General features: G+C 33.9%; 2 protein-coding genes across 2 annotated transcripts; one reads left to right on the top strand and one right to left on the bottom strand.

Annotated features, from left to right (window-relative positions):
• Positions 1-3769: 3769 nt before the first annotated feature.
• On the top strand, positions 3770-11610 carry LOC126710084 (putative pumilio homolog 7, chloroplastic). Its single transcript, XM_050410464.1, has 5 exons — positions 3770-5646; positions 5751-5913; positions 8536-8699; positions 10793-11048; positions 11142-11610. Exons 1-5 carry the CDS (start codon positions 4199-4201, stop codon positions 11244-11246), a joined length of 2136 nt encoding a protein of 711 aa, XP_050266421.1. The 5' UTR covers positions 3770-4198; the 3' UTR covers positions 11247-11610.
• Positions 11611-13282: 1672 nt separating this feature from the next.
• On the bottom strand, positions 13283-16786 carry LOC126708654 (annexin Gh1). The gene is made up of 5 exons (XM_050408495.1): positions 16617-16786; positions 16031-16176; positions 15470-15688; positions 14471-14683; positions 13283-13801 (listed from the first exon to the last, which is right to left on the bottom strand). The coding sequence occupies exons 1-5, from the start codon at positions 16690-16692 to the stop codon at positions 13505-13507; spliced, it is 951 nt and encodes a 316-aa protein (XP_050264452.1). The 5' UTR covers positions 16693-16786; the 3' UTR covers positions 13283-13504.
• Between the last annotated feature and the right edge of the window lie 10738 nt (positions 16787-27524).

Raw genomic sequence — 27524 nt, 5'->3', positions numbered from 1 at the left:
ACCTTTTATTGTTACTAGTCGCAACCCTGCGCAATGTGTGAGAATATCTTATTATTTTGTAATAAAATATAAATTATAATTTGTTTTCTAAAATATATAAAATCATATATTAGGATTAGTAATCTGTAATTAATAAAGCATTTTTCTCATAAGAGAATTTAATTTTAGACATATTAAAATATTAATTGAGAAATGTTCTTTTTAAAAATTTTATATACAATCCTTTACCAATCCAACAAAGGGCAAGGATTTTTTTTTTCCTAAAAAAAAAAAAATGTCATATTGCTTTCTTTTTTTTAAAATAATGAATATTTTGTTCTCTATAAATAAAAAATTATATATATATAACTTTCTTTTTATATTAAAATTTTCATTTATTCATAATCTCTCTTCTTGAATACAATGCTTATCTCAATACATTCATAAATATATACTGAATCAAAACATAACCATATGAATATGCTTTGCCAGCAAACAAAATGTCATATCAATTGTCGCTTAACAATGATTAATTGGATCAATTAGGAAAACAATTTATTGTTGATAATCTATTAAGATTATTTTCTTTGCAGAAAATACAAAATTGTCCACCCAAAAAGATTACAAACAAACAATTATTAGCAAAATCTCCCAATTAATTTTCTATATGCATTCTTATATAATAATAAAAATACAATTGCAAAAGTTAAAATATGTCACTCATCCAATTAATTTTGTTTAACTAATCTTTGCTTTGTCTAAATAAGTGGCAATATAGGGTTCTTCTAATACAACTATTAAGATAACTTTCTCTACAAAAACTATAAATATGTCCACCCAAAAGAATTAAAAAAATAAACAAAACTTGGTAAAATCTCATAATTTAATTTAACATCTAAATGGATTACTAAAAAAAAAAAATTCAAATTCTAACTTGCAAAACAACTAATTATTAACCCAAATCAAATCAAATCAATGGGATAAAGAAAAAGAACTTGTGATCGAGAATTGGAATACCAAAATACGTAAATATACATAAAAGTCGATACAAATTTGTCAAAAGATAAATAGATGTGATAATTAAATCAATAATAACAAAAAACACCGTTAGCGGAAAAACAAAGGTTAAAACAATAAAAGAATCCACCAAAAGAGAAAACAAAATTGGAGAGAGAGAGAGAGAGTATTGATCTTTTTTGCCATGAACAGCTTTGAAGGAACATGATAGAGAGGTGGAAATGAAATAAAAAGAAATTTATAAGAAAATTAAGATGGAAGAGGATGGGATAACGTAGATGAAATTTTGAAAATTTAAAATGATAATGATGGAGAAAATTTAGAAATTTATGAAGGAATCAAATGATATTTTTTTAAAGGACAATGATTGGAGGAGATGAAAGATTGAATTAAGAAAACAATGGCCGAAGAAGATGAAAGGTTGAATAAGGTAAAAATTGCAAAAAATAAAAAATAAGAAAGGATGCTAATGACGTGGTGCAAAAAGATATTTATATAATTTATTGCAAAGCTTCCGTATTATATATAGTATAAATAGATATGTATAGACATTGTTTTTGACTTTATATTATTCATTGATTTTATTTTTTAGTTATAAACATTTAAATTAAAGTAGATGAATATGTAAAAGCAAAATTATATGTAAAGTTAAAACTGCCCAAGATGAATGTGTAAAGTCAATCTATTTGTATATTTAATATTGTCAAAAAATTTAGGAATAAAATATAAATAAGAAAAATAATAATTATATGACCAATAACTTGATGAATGAGGTAGCACAACATGAGCATAGCAATATTTTTTAGTTATAAAAATTAAAGTAGATGAATATGTAAAGTTAAAACTAATCAAGATGAATGTGTAAAGTCAATCTATTTATATTTTTAATATTGTCAACAATATTTAGGAAAAATAAATAAGAAAAATAATAATTATATGGCCAATGTTGTGACAGATGAGGTGGCTCAACATGAGTATATGAATATATTTTAGTTATAAACATCTAAATTAAAGTAGATGAATATGTAAAGACAAAATTATATGTAAATTTAAAATCGACCAAGATGAATGTGTAGTCAATCTATTTATATATTTAATTTTTTCAATGAAATTTAGGAATAAAAAATAAATAAGAAAAAAATTAATTATATAGCCAATGACATGATAGATGAGATGACACAATATGAGCATGACAATAATAAATACTATGCTTTAACTTTTATCTATATATAGATATAGATATAGATATAGATAGATATAGATGAGGCGGTGTAACATAAGCATAGCAATATTTTTTAATTAGAAACATCTAAATTAAAGTAGATGAATATGTAAAGACAAAATTATATGTAAAGTTAAATTGACCAAGATAAATGTGTAAAGTCATTTTAATTATATTTTTAATATTTTCAAAAAAATTTAGGAATAAAAAATAAATAAGAAAAATAATAATTATATGGCCAAGATATGACGGATGAGGTGGCGCAACATGAGCATAACAATAAAAAATGTTACACTTCACGTTTTAGATATATATAGATATAGATAGATGTGAATAGTTAGTGTAATAAATAATCATTTAAATGTAATTAAAATATATAATATCCTAAAGTCAAAATAACAAATAAATAATGGGGGAAAAAACATTTTTTGACCTCTATATTTGGGGTATTTTATAATTTCCACCATTATTTTTGAAATCAACCAATTTCCCCTCAATGTTTGGGAAATGAGCAAATATCTCCAATCTGTTAATTTTTTAGTTAAATCCAATAAAATTACAAAGATTACAAATGCAATATAGGAAAACAACAGTGCAATCTTCAACTTTTTTTTCTTCTTTGTGGAGTACAACTAATAATTTCCTTAAAAAATTTCGTTAGATTCAGTTGAGAAAATAATAAATTGAAGGTATTTGTTCATTTTTCAAACATAAAAGAGGAGAAAAATTGATTGATTTTAAAGATATAGAGAGAATTATGAACTACTCCAAATATATAGGGAGAAAAATACACTTTCCCATAAATTCTTAAAGATGATATATAGATGGACTTTAAGCCTCTCCAAGGATAGAATCTAAAAAGAACAAGATAAAAAAGATTTGTTCCTTGATAAACAAGAAATATTAAACCTAGAGAGTACTAGGCTACTACTAGCTAGACCACCTATTTTTTGTGCTCATTTTTAAATACAACTATATATATTATTATTATTCTTATATTTTTATTTTCTAATTATGTGTATATATTCCTAAACCAAAAAAAGAAAAAGAAAAAAAAGGGAGATAAGAATTAATATCTTTCAAACACTAACACTCAGTCATGGAGTGGCTCAATTACATACTAGTAGAGGTTGCACATCTTTGACATTCAAACGCAATGATTAATTAAGTATTTTAAAAAGAATCCTCTAAAAAAAAAGTATTTTAAAAGAATGTTACACATATCAATGCAAAAACTAGATAAATTCGTTGCTAGCATAACGATCATCTAGACCATCAAAACCATTAGATATTTAGATCACACTGTCATTTTTCACAACAAAGCGAATGTTTAGAACTATAGACCATTTAGATTTCTTCTCCCAAAAAAAAAAAAAAAAAAACTATTTTAGATTAGAATCCCAAAACTTGAGGAAAGTTAGCTTAGAATATATTGATAAATGAAAGAACGAATCAGAATAAAATTATAAAAAAATAATATAATATATTTTATTTATAATATTAAAATATTGCTATACGAAATCTCCTTGGTCAGACTCAGACTCTCTCTCTTATTTGCTTTTTTTCTGTGTGTAGTGAGTGCGACACCCTCTTCACACTTCAGTGTTCATTTCAATGGCGTGAGCGTGAAGGGTGACAGAACCGTACCATCCTATACTGAAAATCAAACCAAAACAAAAAAACCCCTTATTGTGTCTCATTCTCTCTTTCCTTTCACAATATCCCATTATCAAATCGAATCAAGTACTTTACGAGATTCAAAGAACACCAAAAAAAAAAAAAAATGCTATCATATTCCAAACGAGTCGCTATATAAAGAGAAGCACTTGTAGTAGCTTGTTATTTTGTGCCTTTATAACAAACTTTTTAGCGTCTTTGAATCCAATCCTGATGTGGGTTTTGGGATTTTGAGTCCTGGGTTGTCTTTGTTTTCCTTAATTTTTACATTTTGTTATTGTTGTTTTTTTTTTTTGGGTTGCTATGTTTAAAATAGGTGAGAAAGATAGGAGGGTTAGAGAGAACATGAAGAGGAATGGAGAGGTTGAAATGTTATTGAATGAGATCCCTAATCTCAATGTTTCTTCTTCTCCTCGTCAGCCTGTGAATGGTTCAACTATGAGCAGAGTTTCTCTGCAATCAGAGCTGTCGTCTCTTTCGAGCTCTTTCTCTAATGGGTTTTGTTCCTCTGAGGATGGTTCGCCATATCATCAAACACCCAGTACCCATTACTTGAACCACCACCACCACCACCTCAATGGGAATGCGAGGCTGGTTGAGGATGATATGGGTGGTTTGTCTGAGACTTTTCATAGAATGCATATTGGTGAGGAACAGAGGGATAGGTTTCATGGGGTTGGGTTTGGTGATTGTTCTTTTGGTGGTGGTGGTGGGAGTGGTAAACGTGGTGAGTATGAAGGTTTTAGTAATAGTTTTGAAGGTTTTGAGGCCTCCCATAATGGAGTTCCTGTGAATTTTAACGATGACATGAGATTGAAATTGCTTGCTTTGCGGGGTGGTTATAGAGAGAGTGATTCAATGGGGTCTTATCTTTCTTATAATCAGTCTAATGGGTTGTGTTCTGGCTCCAGTTGCAACAAGAACCGTATGAATTATTTAATGCAGAACAGAAATGAACATGGAAGTGGGTGCTACTATAATAGAGGGGTTCAACTACAGAACCCAGGTACAATTAGGCCTTACCTTAATGATGCTTCTATTAGTGTTAGCTTACCGCGGCGTGAAATGGATTCTAATGGATTCAGTGAGGGCATGGAACCATGGAGTTCCTCTCAGTTGATGCACCACCCTAAGCTTGCTTCGAATGTGAACAATTCCCTTAATGGAAGGACTAGAGCAATTCCAAACAGCATGGTTCCTCATTCTATTATGTCTATGAAAGGTGCAAGTGGCATTGAGGCATTTACTTGTGAGGATAATTTCATCCTACAAGGGAACAGTTTGAGTTATGCCATCAACAAGAAATCCAACACTTCAAGGGGTCATAAGAAGAATTCACACATTGAGATTGCGGCGCAAAGCCAACGAGGGAGAAGCTCTGAACTGGATAGTTACTCTAGTATTGGAAGAATTTGTGAAAATGGTTTGAATCTGAGCAGTGATTATCCATTGCCTTTGACACCAACTTTTAGTTCTTTGGCTGAGGTTCAGGGTTCTATATACTTCATGGCAAAGGATCAATATGGTTGTCGCTTCTTACAGAAGGTGTTTGATGAGGGAACATTTCAAGACGTGGGAATTATATTTGAGGAAATTATTGGTCACATTGTTGAACTTATGATGGACCCATTTGGCAATTACCTTGTGCAGAAGTTGTTGGATGTGTGCAATGAAGAGCAGAGAATGCAGATTGTGCTCATGGTGACCAATGAACCAGGAAAACTTGTCAGAATTTCTCTACACACACATGGGTAAATTCTTCATTTATCACTAACTATGGTTGTTATTTTTGTAGGGTATTGATATTCTTTACAGTTCTTGTTGTTTCTGAATGAAATTTGTATTTTGTTATTAGCACGCGTGTGGTTCAGAAGTTGGTTGAGACTATCAAAACTACAAATCAGATTTCACTAGTTAAGTCAGCACTTGAACCTGGTTTTCTTGATCTTATTAAGGATCTGAATGGAAATCATGTGATTCAGCGTTGCTTGCAATGCCTTAGCTATGAAGACAACAAGGTATAGTTTTTTTCTTTTAATTTTGACTATTTGATGCAGCTAGTAAGATTGAATGTCTGAATGCTCTTTATTTCAATGTTGTGCCTTTTTATATTTTGAGTTTTTTTTAGATCTTATGTAATTTTTCAAAATGGAATGTTATTTATTTACAAATCTTAATTGTCATGAAAAATTATATTAATCTTTTAGTCCTAACATTTCATTTTGATAATTCTTTTCTTGTAAACAGCATTTTGGTGCAACATATTTTTATTTAAAATGACATGTTCTCATATTAGCTTATGATTTGAATCTTATGCAACTGCAAATGAAATCAATGACGCCAACCTCAACAGAGCCCAACACCAGTTCCTTGACTCAACTTATATTATATGGGTCCCTTCTCCCCATTCTGCTCTGTAACCATTTTTATTTTTGTCCATGCTTATGATAGGTCAACCAACTAATTAGCTACATATCACCATTGTTTCTAATTTTCTGGTTCTAGTAACTTGAATCCTGTATAAGCCACATCATTAATTAATGTTGTATTTCATAGAGAAATCAATTCACCTTCACATTCTACCAAATCGTTCCCAGTTAGTGGTTTCATAAAGTATTCAGTTTGTGCCCTTACGCATGCTGCTTGAGTCATTTTGATGTAAGCCCGATGACCTGTGAAAGTACTAGAAATACTTCCCAAAATGGTGAAAATACATTGTTAGGAATCATTGTTTTGATTGTCATGCCTCAATATCAGCATTTATCAGCTTTTAACGTTCTCCTTTGGTTGCTCATTCCTCTCCCTGCGGGGCCAGAACTTACTTTAAAAAAAATGAAATAAAATTTTCTTTTGGTTAGTCTTTTGATTCATTCAATTTTTAATCAATTTTCAAGCATCTTCTTGGCTACTTCCCAATACTGATGTTTCATATCTTGTTGCAGTTTCTTGATATTTGAAAGCCCTGTTGCTATTGGGTCTTAATCTTGAGACTAAACGATAAGGTGTCTCAGTGTGTTTTAGAACAAACTGTAGTGCAAATTCATGTTGTTTAACCTTGAACTAATGAAACAAAAGATGCCTTAAATGATCCATATAGCGCGTTGACTTAAATTTCGAAGACGGAATTTCAACAAAGTTAATTCTTTATGATGTAATAGAGCATGCCAATTCAGCAACTAGGTTTCAAAAAAATTCTGATTTTTGATGCATTCATACTATGATGAACTGGAATGCTATAGAAATAATGGCCATCCTGCTCTTCTATGAGTAATTTATTTTTTTCTTTTCCACCATTGGGGAGGGGTGTTGATAGGGAGGAGATGCAAGTAAGCATTGTTATATGCTTTGTGTATTGTGGAAGTGTCAATAGTAGGGCCTAAGGTTATACTCCTTTAAGAAGAAGTTAAGTAATTCATTTCAAATAAAGGGATGGCATTAGTTTTTTTTATTAGTAATAAAGATTTTATTGAAATCAAAACAGACCCAAGTACACAGGAAACGTACTATGGGTGCAAAAAAAATTAAGATCCCAAATTACAATGACCAATCAAGACAGGGAGAGAAGAAAAGGAATAAGTTTGTAAATCTAGACTCTACTCGAACAAAGAATGGGTGAAGGGCGAGGTTGTGGGATCAAAGCCCAATGAGTGCATGTGTAGTTTATCACTAAAAGTTGCATAATCAACACACAACATTATAGATGATCTCTAAACTCTGATCTGTTGCATGCAGACAAACACATTGACATATATATGCACATTACCAACTAATAAATCCCTAAGCATTGCACCTTTAACAGGAGAACCTTTACAGGAAGGCTAGATGGGGATGGGAATGATTATTTGGAGTTTTTGATTTTTATGAATAGCATATGGAATTTTGTGAGGAGCTGATCAAGCTCAATATTGATAATGATCTCATTCCAAAACCGATTTGGACCACTACTCAACCCAAAAATGGTTGGATGAACCAGGTTCAAAATTAGCTGTGCAGGGAAGCACACACACTTAGGGCCCTGTTTGTCTTCCCCTTGGATGATGGCTCCCTTTGTACTTCTGTACACTTCAATGCATGAGTTGAGCACTAGGATTAGGCAAATTGAAAATGATGATCATTATAAAAAATCGACATAATTCATAATAATGACTTATTCCAACTGCTGTGATGATATGCTCCAACTTTTCTTCAGAGCACCTTTCAAAGTAGTGGACATTGTTCATTAGCGACTGCAGAAAGTGTTGACTAAGGCATTCAAATTGCCTGGGACAACTAAACTGTCCCCTAACAGATAAACAATAATAGACTTTTTGAAAAGCTTAAATTCAAGACAACTATGTAGTGCAAAACCCATTCTAAGGGCTGGGTTATAATTCACCGTCGCATTTATGTTCACCAAAGATCAATGTGTCACTAACTTTTTTTCTTCTTGAAGTATGGTACTCAACCTATAACATAGTGACATGCTATCTCATTGACCATTCTAGATATTTCCCATGGATATGCTTTTCTATAAAGCTTCAATATGCTCTATCTTTATGTCTTAATGCTCTGTATGGTGTATGCTTTTTGTAGGGTCTTCTATCTTTATTTTGAGTTGAAACTTATTCTGAACTTTTTTTGTCCTTGTTTTATCTTTGCAGTTTATTTTTGTTGCTGCTGCAAGGTTCTGTGTGGATATTGCAACTCATAGACATGGATGTTGTGTATTGCAACGGTGCATTGCATGTTCAATTGGGGAATATCGAGATAAGTTGGTTTCTGAAATTTCTAGAAATGGGATTCTTCTTGCTCAAGATCCTTTTGGGTAATCATTTACACACTTCAATTGCTGTTTGTTTTTCCTTTGGTTGCTGACCGTAACCTACTTTAACATGATATATATTTGTAATGGGACAAAACTTAGGTATAGTATCCTAGGTGCTATTCCTTAAGTTTCCTTCCTAAGATTCAGTCATGTGGCTATTTAACTAAAAAATACACTTCCATCCTATGAGAAAAAATCTACATGGCAGAATCTTAAAAGGAAAACTTAAGAAACAGCACCTAAGTACTGGACATACGTCTTGCTTTTTGTAATATATATTAATATATGATTTTATATTGCCATTTTTTAATGAATCAAAAGTTTTCCACCAAACTTTTCTTTAATCCACCTTGAGATAAGTATATACTTGTGTTAATTCTTTTTGGTGGTGTTTATGTATTTGTTATATCATTTTTAACCTACCAATTTATTGCATCATAGACCATCTTAGTGGAGAGTTTACAGTGAGATAATGATCTGAGATTTATATTATTACAGTGGCAGAACCTTTGATCTGTTCCTTATACCCTATGTAAGTAGAGCATTCCATTGTCTGGGTGTAATTTCTAACATGGCTTCACTATTATCAATATGTTAACGTTTAGTACTTGAAATGGTGTCTGCACACTTAACATGATGATGTGTTCGTGACTGGAGCAAAACTGATATATCATGTAGTATTTTGTTAATTTCAATGCAAATACATATTTACACAATTGTTTATCTACCATGTAGAATATTTTACTTTTTGGTCTGCTTTCATACATAATTTTATTCAAGTGAGCTTTGATCCCAGTTAACATGTTTCCTTTTTACATGCTTATTTGGAGATGATTATTAAATACACTCAACTTCCTTCTAAAGATTTTGCAATCTGCCTCCTAAGATATATGGCATTTTATTGAAATAAAAGTAGATTTAGTACTAGCTGAATGCCATGCCTTCCTTAGCGAACTCATTTCTGCTAGACTCCAGTCCTAAGTGGATTGGGCCGATTGGAATCTGCCATATACTAAAAAAAAGCTCTTGAAAGAGCTGCCTTTTTCTCTCTCTGTTTTTTTTTTTTTGGGTTGGGGAGGGGGGGTTATGAAACTTGTGTTGGGAACTCACTTCATCTTGGTAGCATCCATACTCTTCATAAATTGTTACCAATTGTGTCTTGTCAGCAGATGTGGGGAATACATATTTGTTACTAATGTATAGTATTCAGGAGTATATAGTATACATATGGCTGTAAATCAATAATAGTGCATTACCTTAATCATTTGGGAATGGAAATATATTATTAGCATGAATCATTTGTTGCTCATTCTCTCTTTGTCCCTTTTTATTTCTCCTATTGTCACCCAAGATAATGCATCTTTACTTACCCCCTTTTCTCCTGAGTGGGGTCTTAAGTATGTGACATTGGTACGTGCATCAAAATATCAGACTATCGGGTTTGAAAATACACCAAAGTTGGTTTCGGTTGTGAGGCTACATTGAGTTGAGACATCACAAGTTTGTTGATCGAATGCACTTGCTTACAAAATATTTTATGGACTAGACTATTGCTCACTGTCATTGTTCTCTTTTTGCTTTTCTTTTTCTTCTTCCCAAGCATTGATGAATTTTTGAGTTTCTAATTTAACCCACACTGTCTCATGGGCATGGTTTTGGCTCTAAAGATTTTTATATGTACGAGATCATCTTGATCAATGGTTCCTTGTTTCCATATTTGCCTATAATATTGCACTAATTTATATATTTTGAGTGTCTAGTTTCTCCATCCATCTCTTGTAACATTTCCATCAATTGTACATTATGGACATGATTTGAATGAAGAAGAGCTATTTCGTTGCTGTATTCTTCTATACATCTGCCTCTCCGTAGCTATAATTATGCAATATTCAACCTGGAGCTTTTTATTTAATTTTTTTGGAATTCATGTTCCAACTTATTGGTTTATGAACATATTCTGCTTTAATCTTGGAACAATCTCCCCCCACCCCCCAAAAAAAAAAAAAAAAAAACTCCCGAAGTCTGAAATACTTTAGTATCAGAAAGAGCATAGATCGGGTCTGACTGAATATCTTGCTGTTTTTGTGATGCAGAAATTATGTTATTCAGTATATTATAGAGCTAAAGATCCCATCTGTGAGTGTCAAATTGATTTCTCAGTTTAAAGGGAACTATGTACCGCTCTCAATGCAGAAATTTAGCAGTCATGTGGTTGAAAAATGTCTTAAGCATTTTGAAGAGACCAGGCCTAGAATCATCCGCGAATTGCTCTCAGTGTCTCACTTTGAACAGCTGTTGCAAGACCCTTATGCCAACTATGTCATTCAATCAGCTCTAGCAGTTACAAAGGTATGATATCTAAGATTTTCTCTCAAAATTTCTTTTACACATTGATCATACTGGATATTGTTTAATGCTGGAGAATCTCTCTCTCAACTTCAGGGTCCTCTTCATGCTTCACTGGTGGAAGCAGTGAGAGCTCACATGATCTTACGCACCAGCCCGTATTGCAAGAGGATTTTCACCCGGAAACTCTTGAAGAAATGATGTGTATTAGCCTATCGTAAAACTGTACGCGTTATATCAAGATACCAAGATGTCCACTAATAAGAACTACTCTTGTCTTAGGCACATATAAAATAGCATCTATCCTCCAGAATCTTTTGCTAATCTCCAGGTGAGAAGTCTGCAATGTAAACTTTTTGTGGATGACCTCCAGGAATCTGAGAGTGTAAAAATCAGGTTTTTTCTTGTAGTTGCTCATGATGCAGACGTGTCATGTATCATTTTGTTGTCTTGTTGTTAATCTAAATTTAGAAAGTTATGATGTATGATATTTGATATTTCACACGGCCAGAAGAACAGTCTTAGTCGTCTAATTAAATCTGATGCCTAGATATCATCTTGACTATATTTCTTCTTCATTTTTTATATTTGATAGAACTGAGATTTAGCCTGTTGAAGTAGCCAGCTAAATTGATAAAGTATGTTGGTATTGGATCTGGAAACTTTTTAGGTTGAAGCAACATCCACTAGACCACCAAGTCTCTTGTTATGACTGCTAGTTGATGTACACAAGTCAGCTTCACGCCCAATTATGAATGAACATGAAAAGATGAGGAAAAGATGTGGAACATTTTGTGATAGCTACTCCAAACTTCTTAATAAATTATCGTATCTAAGTTTCTTTACTTCAGACCAGGTCTCCAAACTTTTATATATATATATATATGTTTCTGTTTTATAACCATTCTTGTTTTTTTGAAAGGTAAAATTGCTAATTAAGTTTTTGTATTAGGTTTTATCCATGTCTCTTTCACAAGTTAATAAAATTTTGTCAATGAAGATTTGTCATACTCACAATAAATTTTTTTTGGTGAAAAGTTTATAGTTTCAATTGAGTTAGATTTCTATTGGCTCAATATTTTGAGAGCCTTCTTGGAGGTGGGAGAAAAATGCAAATCCTATCTATATTTTTTTCTATTAAAAAATCATTATCATTTTACAATTTCAAGATATTTTTATACAATTTTGGCGTCTTTTGCTTATGCAATAGAGGGCCTTAATACCACTTCAGTTTTTGGGGGACAAGTGGGGCCTTGGGATTAAGCCTTGAGTCGGCCTGGTGCTTACACTTTTACATTTTTTTTATTTTCTCAATTGAGTTGCTTGGTTATATACATTGAGGAAGATGTATTCAAGAACATTGGTAATAAAAAAAAAAAAAAAAATTGATTGATAAATTGGGAATGAAAAAAAAATCATATTACAATTTCAAATTATGATAAAAAATTATTGAGTAAATTAAACCAAGTATGAAAAAATAAATTAAAGTTTACGTTTATATTAGATTTTGTTTAATAAGTATACAATTGTTTATTTGATTTTCTTTTTATTAATACTATGAATTAATATTTTTTAGGTTAATTTTTCTTTCAATCTTGTTGGAAAGTGACACCCAAATATGGGAATGCTTGTAGCGCAAAAAGCGGAAGAAATAAACCATATGGCTCAAAAATCAGCAAAAAAAAAAAAAAAATGATAGGACATTTGCATAGAGGAAAAGCAAGAGAAAAGAGTGATAATAATAATAATAATAATAATAATAATAAATTTCGGAAGAATTTTAGGTATGGTAACATCTTCTAGTTCTATAAAAGCATGGCTAGTTTGGGATTATGATAGGGAATGCCTCATATTTAACTTGATTATTTCTAAAGCATATGCCTTTAAAATGATCTCAAAAATGTGAACAATAAGCTTTCTCAACCCTTTTTCCTTGAATTATGATAAGTGGTATCACTGGTCCTCTTTCTAGCTCTGTGGCTTGAATACTCATACCAAGCATCAAGTCATCGTTTCCAGAGCCGGTTAGAGAGAGAGCAATGAGAAAGTAGCAATCAAATACCTCACATGCTTCAGTTTATGCATTTAAGATGTTTATTGCTATTATTTCTAGTGTAACAAACTGCAATGTTTATTAATTAGCTCTAGCTAAACTAATACCTCCTCTCCTTGTAAGAGCAAGATAGAGGATTAGGTGGTGAACTCAAGACTCACCAAGTGATCAGAAAACCCAATAATAATGATAATAATAAAAACTGCAATTTTATTCAAAGCAACTTGTACCATATGGTCCATATCTTATATAATTATAAGATAATAACATTTAAAGTTTTCAAAGGCAGACACAACCATATAACAGGATATACGAAAATCTGAAACACAACACTCACTGCAAAACATAACATTAAAATATTTGGCTCAGCCAAAATTAGGTCTTTATGAAACAGAGACTTAACAGCTCAAGAGTCCCGATGCCCTATCAGTGCCAGTAGCAAGTCTTCATAGTCTCCACGAGTGTCCTTGGCAATGGCATGGTCTAGAGGGACACTGTTTCTTTTGTGGTATTCATCCTTTATAATCTTCATGTCAATCTCGGCCCTTGTAGTGACAACCCTAGTGAGAGCTCCTTCATCTGTTCCTTGTTTGTTGATTGCAAGACGAAGAACCTTCTCAAAATACTCCTCAGAACGAGCCAAGCACTTAATTGTGGCCCTCAGGATTGAGAGGAACTCATCCTTAGGGTCAGCCTCGAGATCCTGCATATAAGATTGCACATTCCAATAAATCATACCATTTGACAAGTATGTATCTAAAAGCTAAAAAAGTAAAAAGAAAAACTAGCCTTCCCAGAAGCTGAAATTCCAATTCCACACCTTAAATTGGAGACCATAAATAACATATGCAATATGTTGCACAAAGTCTAAAAAACTATAATGCGTCACCACAACAAGAGAGATACACTTTAGATGCCCCAGTTCCTTTATTGTTATTTTTCACATGTGTGTAGCCCAAGTAATAGGGGTTATAATAAAATTTCAGCAACCCCATAAAAGAACCCCCATTATCTGGGTTAGCTTTCCCTATTTCCTAACAATGGTTTTCTTTGGAATGTCCTAGACCTATCACAATTGCAATCGCATGATAAAAGGGGATTGAGATAAATTGATTGGGCTCATTTACAACATTAAGATGTCCAATATACACCATATGAAACAATTATTTCTATGCTTTGCAATTCGGAAAATAAACAATGGCATCCCTGTGTTTAGAACAAAAGAGCCCCTGAATTCCCATGAGAAACCCCAGAGAATTGCAAACCACAGTGACACAGTTCAGTTAGGATAACAGCAAGATGCAAAGGGTAAAAATCAGAACAATAATGCCAAGGATATCTGGTCGAAGTCATATAGGTCTCAATTGCATACCTTTTCAATGTCATTTTTAAATTCATTTTTATAGTGATTCAGAGTAGCATTGATCTGTGCTTTGCTCCTAGTGGTCAAAATCCTGATAAGATCCTCATCGTTGTAAGCCTTCTTTGAAATATTTTCATGCAGTAATTTAGCCTCTGATTTCGCCAGAGTCATATTGACCTCATCTCCCTCATATCGGTATGCACTTACAAGAGGAACCAAAAGCTGGGAGGAAAAAAAAATGAAACAAGTATTATTTTGTATTGCTGATAAAAAAGGATTAAATGAATTTTTTTAAGAAAAATGCACAAATTTGAAAAGCTTATAACAGAAGCAACTTCATTGAGGCTACTCTGTTTAACAGCCACAAACCATTACATGACAGTAGCTTTCAATCATGAGCTTGGGAACACGCCACTGGTTTGACAAGCACCAACATATTTTTGTTCACAAAATCTACTTTTCTTTATCCTTTTGAAGGCACATATGCAAATTTTACAATCTGGAAAGAGAGGTTTGACTATCGTTGTCCAAAAATCTTAGGCATAATCCCATTTAATTGTTATTACACAAGTGAATCTGACCACAAAAAATTGCCTATGTCATTGAACCTATCCTATCAAATGGTTGCTGCCTGATAGCAAGAAGTATCTGCATTTCAGCTCTTCTTCAAAAGTTGCCAAACAGTCTTCTTGGAGAGAAAAAAAGAAATGCATAAGTTTTTTTTAATACATAATAGTTGGGGGTGAGGGATTTGAACCTTGGATGTCTTCCTTGGAAATACCAAGTAGTTGAGCTATAAGGCACTAGGCCAAAAAATAAAAAGATAAAAAAAAAGAAAGTAATGCATAAATATGAGAAATATTTTCTAAACAGGAAAAAAAACTCCAAATCCAATAGAAATCTCTATAACAGTCAGGCACCGCACAAGAAATCATAAACAAAGCAAAATAACTTTAATTATTGATTTTCTATCTAAACCCAAAAGTGTTAATTGTCTCCAAGCTATACCTTGCGGAAGTCCCCAGTTGTGTGGTATGCAACATCTTCTTCAAGGGACTTCTTATAACGAGCATGATAAGCCTGCCTAGCCAGAAGTAGATCATGTGAAGATCTTGTGCAGGCTATTTCCATAAGAACCTGATTGCTTGAAGTCCACCTCTTTGTTGCTTCATTGGCCAAAAGCGCGTCACGTTCAGCAGGCTCAAGTGCCCAAAGCAACACCGCCCTCTGATGGGAAGAAATTGGAAAAACAACTATGTCAGTGTTCTTACCACCCCCAACTCAATCATCCCCTGATTGATATTAACCATAATAACATATATTTTAATTTTATATCAGACTTGAAATGAATATGAAATATTTGATACCCCTGTTCTTAAGTGGAGTCCTCATGCCAATCTATAAAATGGGTAAACCAATATTCTCAATGATAAAATACGTTGATAAGATCCAATACTCTAATACCTTGATAAATTACCATTATCAAAAAAGCCAAAGCTGTTAGGAAAGTGTGAGTTTAATCATTAATCTAAAATTAACCAAAAAATAACATGCAGGTCCAAAACTGACCTCAAAGTCATGTGTGAGTTCTTTATCCAATGCCTTGAGGAGATCTTCTCCATAAGTTTCAGCATAAGTTTGTCGGATCAACTTTCTTTGAGCAGCATTTCTATGACCCAAGATGGAGATAATCAACTTCTCATTTGTTCCCCATCCTGCAATGATATTGATCACAGTCAATTCATCTAGCTAACTGTTCAAACATGGAAGAAATATTGTATGGAGTAACAAATGCACTGAAAAAACCATCTTGGGTCATCGAAAAACTTAACGAAAAGAAAGATTATAATCAGATCATAACAAAATTTATCACAAAATCATAAGAACAGAGTCTAAGTATAAAACAACGAGTACGTAAACAGATCCAAACACCATTTTGATCGCACACCACACCAGCTTTCAGATCGATTTTTTTTTTTTTTTTTTTTTGAAAAAAATAAAGGATCAGGATCGCGATCTTTTTAGAAATCCAAGGAAGGAGCAAAAAAAGTGAATTTAGATTCTCAAACAATTTGGATCATAAAGAAAAGGGTTTGAATTGTTAAAAAAACACACACACGAGCAAACGAAGTAGAAAATGTTAAAAGTGGGAGACCTTCGAAGGCTTTTCGGAGTTGCTCGCAGTCTTCGGACACAGAGGGGATCGTCGCAGGTACTATGAGAGTCGACATTTTTTGTGTTACGCTGTTTGTCCAGGGTATCTGTCTGTGTAAAAAAAGAGTAGAGACTAGAAAACGATAATGGAAGAGAAGTGTCAAGTGAATAGCGCTTTTTATAGTAAAAATAGTTATGGACAGCCTGCAATATCTCGAGGAGTGGGAATAAAAAAAATATTCCCATTCTTATTATCGGATCTTGTCACTGTGTATGACTCGATATAGTATAATTATACCCATTATACAGTGTTTTACTTATCACTTGGTTACTACTTATGGTTAATAAGTACTAATACAAACATTCAGCAAAAAAAAAAGTACTAATACAAACAAACATTTTTTTTTTTTTTTTTGAAGAGAACATACAATTTTCTTTAATTTTATATGAAACCATACGATGTATTATAATATTGTTATAATGTAGTTTATGTTTTTGTAGAACTTTGACTTAAAGTAGGCCACAGATAACTCGAAGGTATGTATTACTTATAGTTTTACTAATTTTAGATAGAAATTTCCATTGAATTCTTATTTGGACTATAAAATCTCATAATATCTATAATATATATATATATATATTAATAGCCAAAACTTAGAGAAAATTCAATTAAATTTTAATTGGATTTTTAATTTTGTGCCATATGTCTCATTTAATTTTTAATTTTGTATCAAGTAAATTATTGAGTGTAAAAATCGAAGAGTCCAAATCCAATTAGATTCTAAATTGGATTTCAATTGGAGTCTAATTTTCCGTCATATGTCCATCTAAGTTTTTAATTTTTGTGGCAAGTGAATTATTAAGTGCAAAAACTGAAAAGTATAAAAATAATTAAATTTAAATCATATATATATATTTATATAATAAGAAATCATTACATATTTTAAAAATGTATGGTTTAAAAAAAATGTAAGTTAATACTATGTATAATTTGAACATTTTCTAAATAAAATACTAATTTGAACCATATAAATTATAATTATAATTATTTTTTATTATATCCGTGTATATGCATGAGGCTACACTAACATTAGTCTATATAAAATAAAAAACATTTGACCTTTAATTGATCTTGTAAGGACAAGATTTGCTCCACAACCCAAATGGATGGTCAATGGCCCAATGAGCTCAAAACAATGAATTTGTTAGAGAGTGGGCTAGAAACTAAACTTTCAATGAGTTAGGAAGATAATGATCACAATAGGTTAGTTATTATTGGAAAGAATGAAACAAACAGTTTTGAACAAGAAAAGTTTTCATCAGTCAAGTCTAAGGAAGGTCTGTTTTTATATATCTCTCTTAGACTTATACAAAAATTACAGTTCTTGGGTACATAATCATTTTTCTCTAGTTTTTCTAATAGCTCTCTCTGTAATGGGGTTTCTCCCTTTTATACTCCCTTCCCTTCTTTCATCTCAGCTCTCCACATGTAGATCAGATTGCTAGTCTTGATACTTGTCTCATCAGCACCTTCTTGAAGTCTTTGTGGGTAGCTATTAGGTTGAAAGTTACTGTTCAAGTATCAACTCCACATTAATGTGGTTAGAGGGTTAGATGTAGAGCATTTAATGCGGTGGTAGCAGCTTTTTTCCAAGATATTTCTCAATTCTCTGTTGACTCATCTCTTTTTTATGCTTATTCTTCCAAACATGATTGCCTGCTGCCCAGTACTTGATGGGTGGTCGGCCTCTAGGCCTCTACCCTGCTGGCTGAGGAGGTATTGTTCCTCAGGCAACATTTCCTGCTCATCATGACTTGATCTCTTCCTCAGCCTAATATCTATCTGCCTTCACCTGTACTAGTCTATCCTCGAGTTATTTGACGTCCTTAGGCGCGGCCCACAGCTCAATACCTATATCTGGGTCCTTCATCTCTACAGATCTCATAATATTTTGCTATATAAGATTTTTTTTTTAAGAACCTTATAAGCTTTTGAGAATCCCAATTTTCACATTAATATTTTGATATATATTAATTAAATTTAAATTCAATTCTATATATAAACCTTTAATTAGAATCTTGTCACATATTTTCTTTAAATGATAAAATAGATAGTTCCTGTTGGGGTGATAGGCTCAGGAGTCCATATTTGTGTATATATTGGGCCAGGGGCCCAATCCGAGGATGTTGGGCAATCCGAGGATGTTAGGCAATCTGAGGACGGGTAAACACTTTCATAAGGACCCGTGTTAGCAAGTGAAGAAGAGAAATCCGATCAAAGCCATCCAGAAGGAGGAATTCCTCCTTAGCTGAGCAAAGCCGAGGTCAGAAGGTGCGGTCTGACACAAAGAGCAACGTTCTGGATGATTCCACTGATGATGATAAGTATCCAGAAGAAACAGGATAGGGGGAGGCTATGAAACATTTCAAGGGAAAGCTGTTACCACTGCATTTAATGCGCTGTTACCACTGCATTTAATGCTCTGTAACTAATTCTCTGACCACATTAATGAGGAAGTGATACCTAAACAGTATCTTTCAGCCTTACAGCTACTCCCCAAAAACTTCAAGAAGGTGTTGACGGGATAAGGATCAAGGCTAGTAACCTAGTTTACACGTGAAGGGTAGAAATGAAGGAAGATGATAGTATAAAATAGAAAGAAGATCTTGAAGAGAGAGATCGGAAAATGAAGAGAAGAACACTGTAGCAATCAAGAATTGAACTTGTAATCCAACTTGTGAGAAATATATAAGAACTGATCTCCTCGGACTGTGCCGCGAAAGATTTTCTTTAGATTAAACCAGTTTATCTTCATTTTTTTGTCATATGAATCCACTTTCATTGTATTGGGCTTTTTGGGCCTAGGTTCATTTATCCTTTGGGCTAGGGACCCAAATTGTGTCCTTACAGTTCCATATACAAACACAATCATAATAAATAATTATAAACACTTACCCTAATTAAATATTTAATAAGACTACATAAAAAAATCATAATAAATACATTTTAATAATTATTAAATTTTATATTTCATCTACAAATATAATAAAAATAAATGACTATTTTATAATTATCAATTACATATGGTTATGCTATTCTATATATATTTTTTAATTGATTTAAAATTTTATCATATATTTTGTAGGGGTATTGGGCCCAGGAGTTCATTATTTATGTATATATTGGACTTAAGGCCCAAGTCGAGGATTAGTGGTCGTTCGAGAAGGAGTAAACATTATCAAGGAAGTTCGTGTTCGTAGATGGAAAAGTCAGTTTTAGTCATAATGACACAAGAGGGTAGGCTGAGGACAAATGTCTCCTCAGCTAGCCAAAGTCGAGGTTTGAATAGGTGGTTAGCCATCGAGGGGAACGTTCCAGGAAGTTCTATTGGTACGGATAAGCATTATAGAAACATAGGACAATGGGGAATCCTAAAATATTTAAGGAGAAAACTACTACTACCATATTAAATGCTCTGTAGTTAACTCTTTGGCCGCATTAATGTGGAGGTGATACTTGAATAGTGGCTTTCAACCTTTTAGCTGCTACATAAAGACTTTAGGAATGTGCTGATGGGATAAGTATCAATTTCAACCATTTGGCTTGCACGTGGAGGGTAGAAATGAAAGGGGAAGAGAGTATAAAAGAAGGAGGAAGCAATGGGAGAAAGGGATCGAGAAATTAAGAGAAAAAAACTGTAGCAATCAAGAACTGCATTTGTAACCAAACTTAAGTGAAATATATAAAAACTGAACTTCTCGGACTGTGTCGAGGACGATTTTTTTCAGTATAAATTTGTCTATCTTCATTCTCTTGTCATCTGAATCCACTTTAGAGGTTGTCTGATTCATTAAAGCCTAGTTTTCCAACCCACTCTTTACAAATTCATTGTTTTGGGTTTTTTGGGCCTAAGTCCAATCACCTTGTGGGCTAGGGACTCAAATTTGGTCCTTACATATTTAATCTACCATTAGAATATTGCCATATTATAATTTTTTTTCTTTAAATTGTAAAATAGATAGTTACATATAAAAGAAAAAAAAATATCTATTAATAATTTTTATAAATGATCAAATTTCATATTTAGACAAAAAATAAAAGAGAAATAATCATTTTTTATTAAACTTTTCATTTGCACAAGTTAGTAACTAGTATATTGTGCGTACCCAAAATATATGGCTATTAGGCTTAACCTCTACTTGGGCTCACAATTTATTTGTTTTGTGGGCTTTTGGGTCTCCTACTGTGGGTGGTCCTATGCTCGTCAGGCCCAAATACACTTCTATTTCCTCACGCCTTTCTCTATTCCTAACAGAATCACTCCTTTGCTCTCTCTGAGTGTTTACCCTCTTTTCCTACTACTCTTCCCAAAATTGTCCCCCATTTTTTCATTCTCACCTCTTATTTATAGCTCAAGATTAGTGGAAGGGTTATGATTACTCTAGGTTATTAGTGGGCTTGGGGGTCCAATTCCATCGTTTCAAAATGGGTGTTTAGGTGGGAGTGGGAGAAGTGGCATTGGAACTGCTTCCCACCTTAGAAGATATGCTTGGCAGCAACACTCCCTAAGGCAATGCTGGGCACCCGAGAGGCGATGTCCCCGAGTAGTCGCCCTCTTGTCCGGGATATAGTTAATCGGGCAAGGCCCAGGTGATGAAGCATGATGCGTACGGACTCAGGTTATTCATCCAATGGGCTCTAGGCTAGCATGAGGCCTGGGCCTAGGGCCTGGCCTCGGACAAAGGGGTTGGGGTCATGGGCCATACCATTGGGTCGAAGTTCAGGGCCCAAGTAGGCCTGGGGACCCTTATGCCATACATATATATATATATATATATATATATATATATATAAAAGTAAAGACTTCAATTCTTGCTCCGTTTATTTTATGCGTCTTCTTGTGTTTGGTAGCATAAAAAAATCTTAATGAAAAACTATTTTTAGTCAATGAAAAATCCTATTAAAAATATGACTTATTTTTAAGAGGTTGTTTTTTGCTAAATTTCTTTTGGATAACAATAGTATCTCACCATAAAATGTTTTCTGGCTCATTTTAGGTCATTACCAAACATAAAAGAAAAGGAAATATTTTACTAAAAAATATTTTTTTGAAAATTAACTCAATTTCTAGAAAATTTTAAGATTGAAACAAACAAAGCATGTACGCTTTGTTTGAATTCTATAAGGAAATGATTTGGCTAGCAAAACTTATGAAAATGATCTAATTTACCAAAATATTTTGGTAAATTAGATCATTTTCATAAGTTTTTCATATTAAAGATTAATCTTTAATATGTGGTAGCCACTTGCCATAGAATGACTCTTTGGCCAAAAATTACAGAGCAATAGAAATCTAAGTTGAATTCTTAGAGGAACTCCCTCAGTTTCATAATATATAATGTATATGATTAGCTTATTACCCCTGTTGGGTTAAATTAAGAACAATACCTACACTTTTGTAGTATTATATAGAAATATATTTACTTCAAATTGAGTCTTTTATATTTTCTAAGTTTAGTTACATGAACTTGCATGTAAAGATAATTAACACAATGCAAAATTATAAATGTGCTATTGTGCACTTGGACTTAGATTACTCATCAAGAAAAAAGATGCTCAAGATAGTTCATGTTCATATCTGGTCAAGAAGCCCTCACAAAACAGTAAACACTTCCCTAAGAGCATCTCTAATGGTGCAAAATACTCTCTATAATAGAGAGTGAGAGCAAAAAAAGGGGCTCCAACAGCCTCTCTATACTTCAATTTTTTTTTTGCTAATGAACAGTAGTAGCTCATCAGGTCTGATGAGCTACTGTTCATTCTTCAAATCTTTTTTTCTATTATAATAATTGGGTGTTGAATAAAAAAATGTTGGAAGATATATAGTTGTTAAAAAAATAATAAATAATGAATGAAGAAATAATATTTAAATGAGATAGAGAGTCTGTTGGAAAGTGTATTTGAAAAAGTGGATAGATAAAGGTAAAAGTTACTGTTCATTCTACAAACAATACAAAAATTTGACTAGTTTGCTGGAGATGCTCTAATAATTAACGAGTCACAGCTCACAACCCAATATCTTAGACTTTTCAAACCAGTTATGATTTTTTTCCTTGAGTAAAAGACTTTATTAGACAAAGCTTCCCTCCTAATTTAGTTCCAATGGTTTGAGCATGGAAGGGCCCCGGATGTACCTAATATCGTAAGACTCTTCAAATCCAGACCAGTGAAGGGAAGAATCAAAAAAAATTTCCAAAGATTTGTATTATTGCATATTGGAGGATGTAAGGTAAGATTTCATTTCCTTCTATAAATTCCGATGCCTGTAGCCAAAAATCTTCCATAAAAGGCTGGAGTCATGGCTTTCTTACATAAAAAGCTATCCACAGTTTCCGGATCGTTGTGTTGGTTTCCTTTGTCTGTCCTATTTTGCTGCTTTCTCCGCATCTTCTTTTGTGGCTGCTGTTTCTATTAGAGATGTAGTAGCAGGAAAAGAATGGAAGGAAGCAGAAGCGCTTCTTAAATGGAAAACAAGTAGTTGAGTCCAAATTTTCTGTCTCATTTTTTCTGTTTCACTCTATACTCTACTAATAAAAACTTGTCACATGTTCAATCTTCTTAATTAAATTCTAATTTTATGATTTTCTAATTCTATTACCTAAAATAAGACGGTGGGTACCCAAGCATAGATTTGAAGACAAAGAGGCGGTCATGGATACAGGGTACCCACTAGCAAGAGTTCACAAAACTAATAAAGTTATAGATTTAAAAACAAAGGTGGCGGGGGATGGCTGTAACTAGCGGCATTGTTGATGTTGGTGATCTCTTGAAAGTGCTGCCAGTGAAGGTCGGTGGTTGTGCTCGGGTGGTGGGGGATGTGTTGGGTTTTATTTTTATTTTTATTTTAGTTAATAAAATAAGAAAAATATAAAATTATTAATTAATTAAGAAGGTTGGACATGTAGTAAGTTTTTATTAGTGGAGTATAGAGTAGAACAAAAATAGTAAAACAAAAGATTTGGGCTCCAAGTTGAAAGCCAATCTCTCCTATTTTCTTGGGGTGGAGGAGGCCAACCATGCAATTGGGTTGGAACTTGCGATGAGTTGGGAAGTCTTACCCATCTAAATCTTTCGAATCTTGGTTTGAGAGGTATGCTTTAAGTTTCTCATCCTTTCCCAACCTCGTTACTATTGATCTATCACATAACTCGCTTTATGGAACTATTCCCCACTAGATTGGTGACATTTCCAAACTCACCCATCTCAACTTGGCTTACAATAGTCTTTCTGGAACTATTACTTTAACCATTGGTAACCTTTCTAAACTCTTCTATCTTTGTTTTACGCGGCAATCACCAAGAATTCCACCTGAAATAGGACTACTTACAAATAGGGCCGGCCTAAAATAGTTTGAGGCCTAAAGTGAAAATTTTAAAGAGCCTTTTTTTATATTTAAATATCACTTAAATAATATTTAGTTTTTTTTTATTATATTTTTTTATTTATTTCAAATCTATTTTTAATTCGTAGTGATTAATTAGACTAATTCACTCAAAGTGAGCTAATGATATTTACTATGTAGGTTTTACAAACTAACATGTCACCAATGAAAAAAAAGTTATTCAAAACAATCATTTATTATATTGTTTGAGTGACACAAATTATATTCCTGTCATATCAGTTTGTAAATTTTTTGTCATAAAATTTGTATTAGTTTTAGCATTTTTCATTTACTTAATGGTGAATTGGTGATTGTGTTGTATTTCTATTAATTTATAATTTTTTTTGTGTGAACAAGATGCTAAAATTATTACAAATTTTACTATAAAAAACTTACAAACTGATGTGATATTTCAATAAATAAAAAATGAGTATTGAATTATTTGTTATTATCAATGACATATCAATTTACAAGACATATATGTGATTAAAAAAAAAAAGTGCAAATAACTCACTCTTTTTTTAATTAAAAAAAAAAAAAAAAAAAAAACTTACTGCCCTCATTTAATTTGGGGCCTTTCTATGTTAGGCAGCCTTAGGCTATGGCCCAAATGGCCTAGGCCTAGGCCTAAGGCCGGCCTGCGGACAAGTCTTCAAAGTCTTCTTTCTTTTTTTTTTGGTAATCTTCTAAAAGGTTCCATCCCTTAGGAAATAGGAACATTGAGGGCTCTAGTTTAGAGTTTCCCTTGATTTAGATGAAAATAATCTTACAGGTCCCATCTCTGCTTCCATAGGAAATATGTCCAACTTGGCTGAAATTTTGCTCTACGAAAACAAACTTTCTGGATCAATTCCAACCATTATTGGACAGATGGCCAACTTGTCTAGGCTCGTTCTTACTGAAAACAAACTTTCTGGATCGATTCCAACCACTATTGGAAACTTGACCAAACTCACCTATTTAAGCAGGGCGGCCTAACAAATTTGGAGGCCTTAGGCAATATATTTAAATGAGACCTTTTTGTTATCACTTAAATAATATTTAACTAGTGTTTAATATCATTATTTCTGTGGGGCCAAATAACTTATGACCCGGCCCACTTCCCATTAGGACCCAGGGCCCGTGTCAAGGAGTGTAGTTTCCGAGGACAAGTGGTGAAAGACCGAATGGCCTAGAGATGCAACTGAGGACGACCCTGTCCTCGGCATCCCAAGACTTCAAGGGGAAGGGCGGCATTCGTCAAAGGCGGCCTCCAAAGCGCCCCCAGAAGATAAGGCGAGTAAAAGGGGACCTACATGGGGGTACGGAGTGGGAGTGGTCTAAGGAAAAGACGTCACCTCCGCATTAAATGCGCCCACAAACGTCCTGGCCATATTGATGGGAAAAGATCCCTGAACAGTGCGGCTTCGGTTATTGCAACTAACATAAAGTAGGGGGAACCGACTGATGGGACAGGTACTCGAATAGATACCTGCCTGATCAACAGGTGGAGGGTCAGGATCAACCGAGAAAGACAATATAATGTAAAGGCTTATGCGCCAAAAAGGAGGCTGGGAAAAAAGGCCAAGAACCAGAGCTTCCCAGACCGTATCGAGGAGAAAGACTCCTCGAGCGAACATGGTTTAATTTTGTATGAACACCATGACTAACCACCGTTCGGTGACCAAGGCCTAACCTTTCAAGCCCACGCTCTACAAATTATATTGTTTGGGCCCTTAACGTGCGAACCCAACATCATTTTGGGGTCGTTACAAATTGAGTCCTTACAATTGGCGCCGTCTGTGGGAAAGGCTTGTGCGTTGGCACGAGCGGTGGGTCGAGAACGTCCCTCCACCACTTCCAACGGCCCGTTGTTGTGCCCTAACATAAAGTTCCACTAGGGGCTGTGCTTCGAAGCACCAGTGGCACGAGCAGTTCTAGGGGCTTCCAGCGTCAGATCAACGTCCCACACCTTGGCCGAGGGGCTGGTCCCCCCAAACTTAAAGAAAATATCTAAGTTTTGGACAGAACCAAGGTATTGTATGGTTTTCAGACTCAAACTTATGGGGAAACCAACTAGTTAATGAAAATATCTAAGTTTTGGACAGAACCAAGGTATTGTATGGTCCTCGGACTCAAACCTATGGGGAAACCAACTAGTTAATGAAAATATCTAAGTTTTGGACAGAACCAAGGTATTGTATGGTCATCGGACTCAAACCTATGGAGAAACCAACTACTTAAAAGAAATCTAAGTTTTGGACAGAACCAAGGTATTGTATGGTCATCGGACTCAAACCTATGGGGAAACCAACTACTTAATGAAAATATCTAAGTTTTGGACAGAACCAAGGTATTGTATGGTCATCGGACTCAAACCTATGGGGAAACCAACTACTTAATGAAAATATCTAAGTTTTGGACAGAACCAAGGTATTGTATGGTCCTCGGATTCAAACCTATGGGGAAACCAACTACTTAATGAAAATATCTAAGTTTTGGACAGAACTAAGGTATTGCATGGTCCTCGGACTCAAATCTATGGGGAAACCAACTACTTAAAAGAAATCTAAGTTTTGTACAGAACCAAAATATTGTATGGTCCTCGAACTCAAACCTATGGGGAAACCAACTACTTAAAAGAAATCTAAGTTTTGGACAGAACCAAGGTATTGTATGATCCTCGGACTCGAACTCGAACCTATGGGGAAACCAACTACTTAAAGGAAATCTAGATACCAGGCTTGGCCTAACAATATGCATGACATCTCGGATGATGCCTATGTCTCCCCAGAAGTGTGTTCAGACACAAATTCAACGTCCTATGGGCGCGGGTAAGTTAGAATTCCGGGATATGATCCCAAGTATATCATGTGCATGGCCATTCATACATGTTAAGATAACTAGTTCAAAAATCAGGAGATCCGCAACAGTAGTAAGCATCAGCAAGGGCAACTAACATGAAATTTAATGGAAGAAAAGAATTTCATATATGTGGTTAATAAGTTCAAACTGCAATCAAACTATAAAGTTTTCAAAATAAAAGGGAAACTAGTTAAATAATTAAACTGGAAACAAATACGAAGGTTGGCCAGGGCTGCTACTTCTTCAATGTCGTTTTGTCCACGTCCTCGGAAGGCAAAGCAAGACTAGCCTCGGGGCCCTGGGAGACATCCCCTTCTTGGGAAGGCTGAGCAGGGTCAGTTTCGATGCTCTTGGGGACCTCAGTAAGGGGAATTGCTTGTAGGGGCTGAACAAGGATGGCTGGCTCCTCGACATCAGAGATTTGAGTGCTGACCGTAGGCTTGGCACCCTCTTTGGGCATCTCGGGATTCATACCTCCAAGTGCTTCCGTCGCATCATGAGGCTCTCCCCCTTCAATCGACTCACCAGGAGGGACGATGATCTATGCAGCTTCTGGCTGAGTAACCCCTGCCTCAGGTTGATCGTACATAGCCTCGGAGCTGGTGGAGGCGGTCTCACGGATG

Source organism: Quercus robur, chromosome 12 (assembly GCF_932294415.1).
Source record: "Quercus robur chromosome 12, dhQueRobu3.1, whole genome shotgun sequence".
In the NCBI taxonomy this organism is placed as follows: Eukaryota; Viridiplantae; Streptophyta; class Magnoliopsida; order Fagales; family Fagaceae; genus Quercus; species Quercus robur.
The sequence above is the reverse complement of the archived record's forward strand: the minus strand, read 5'-3'. Positions and strand labels throughout refer to the sequence as shown.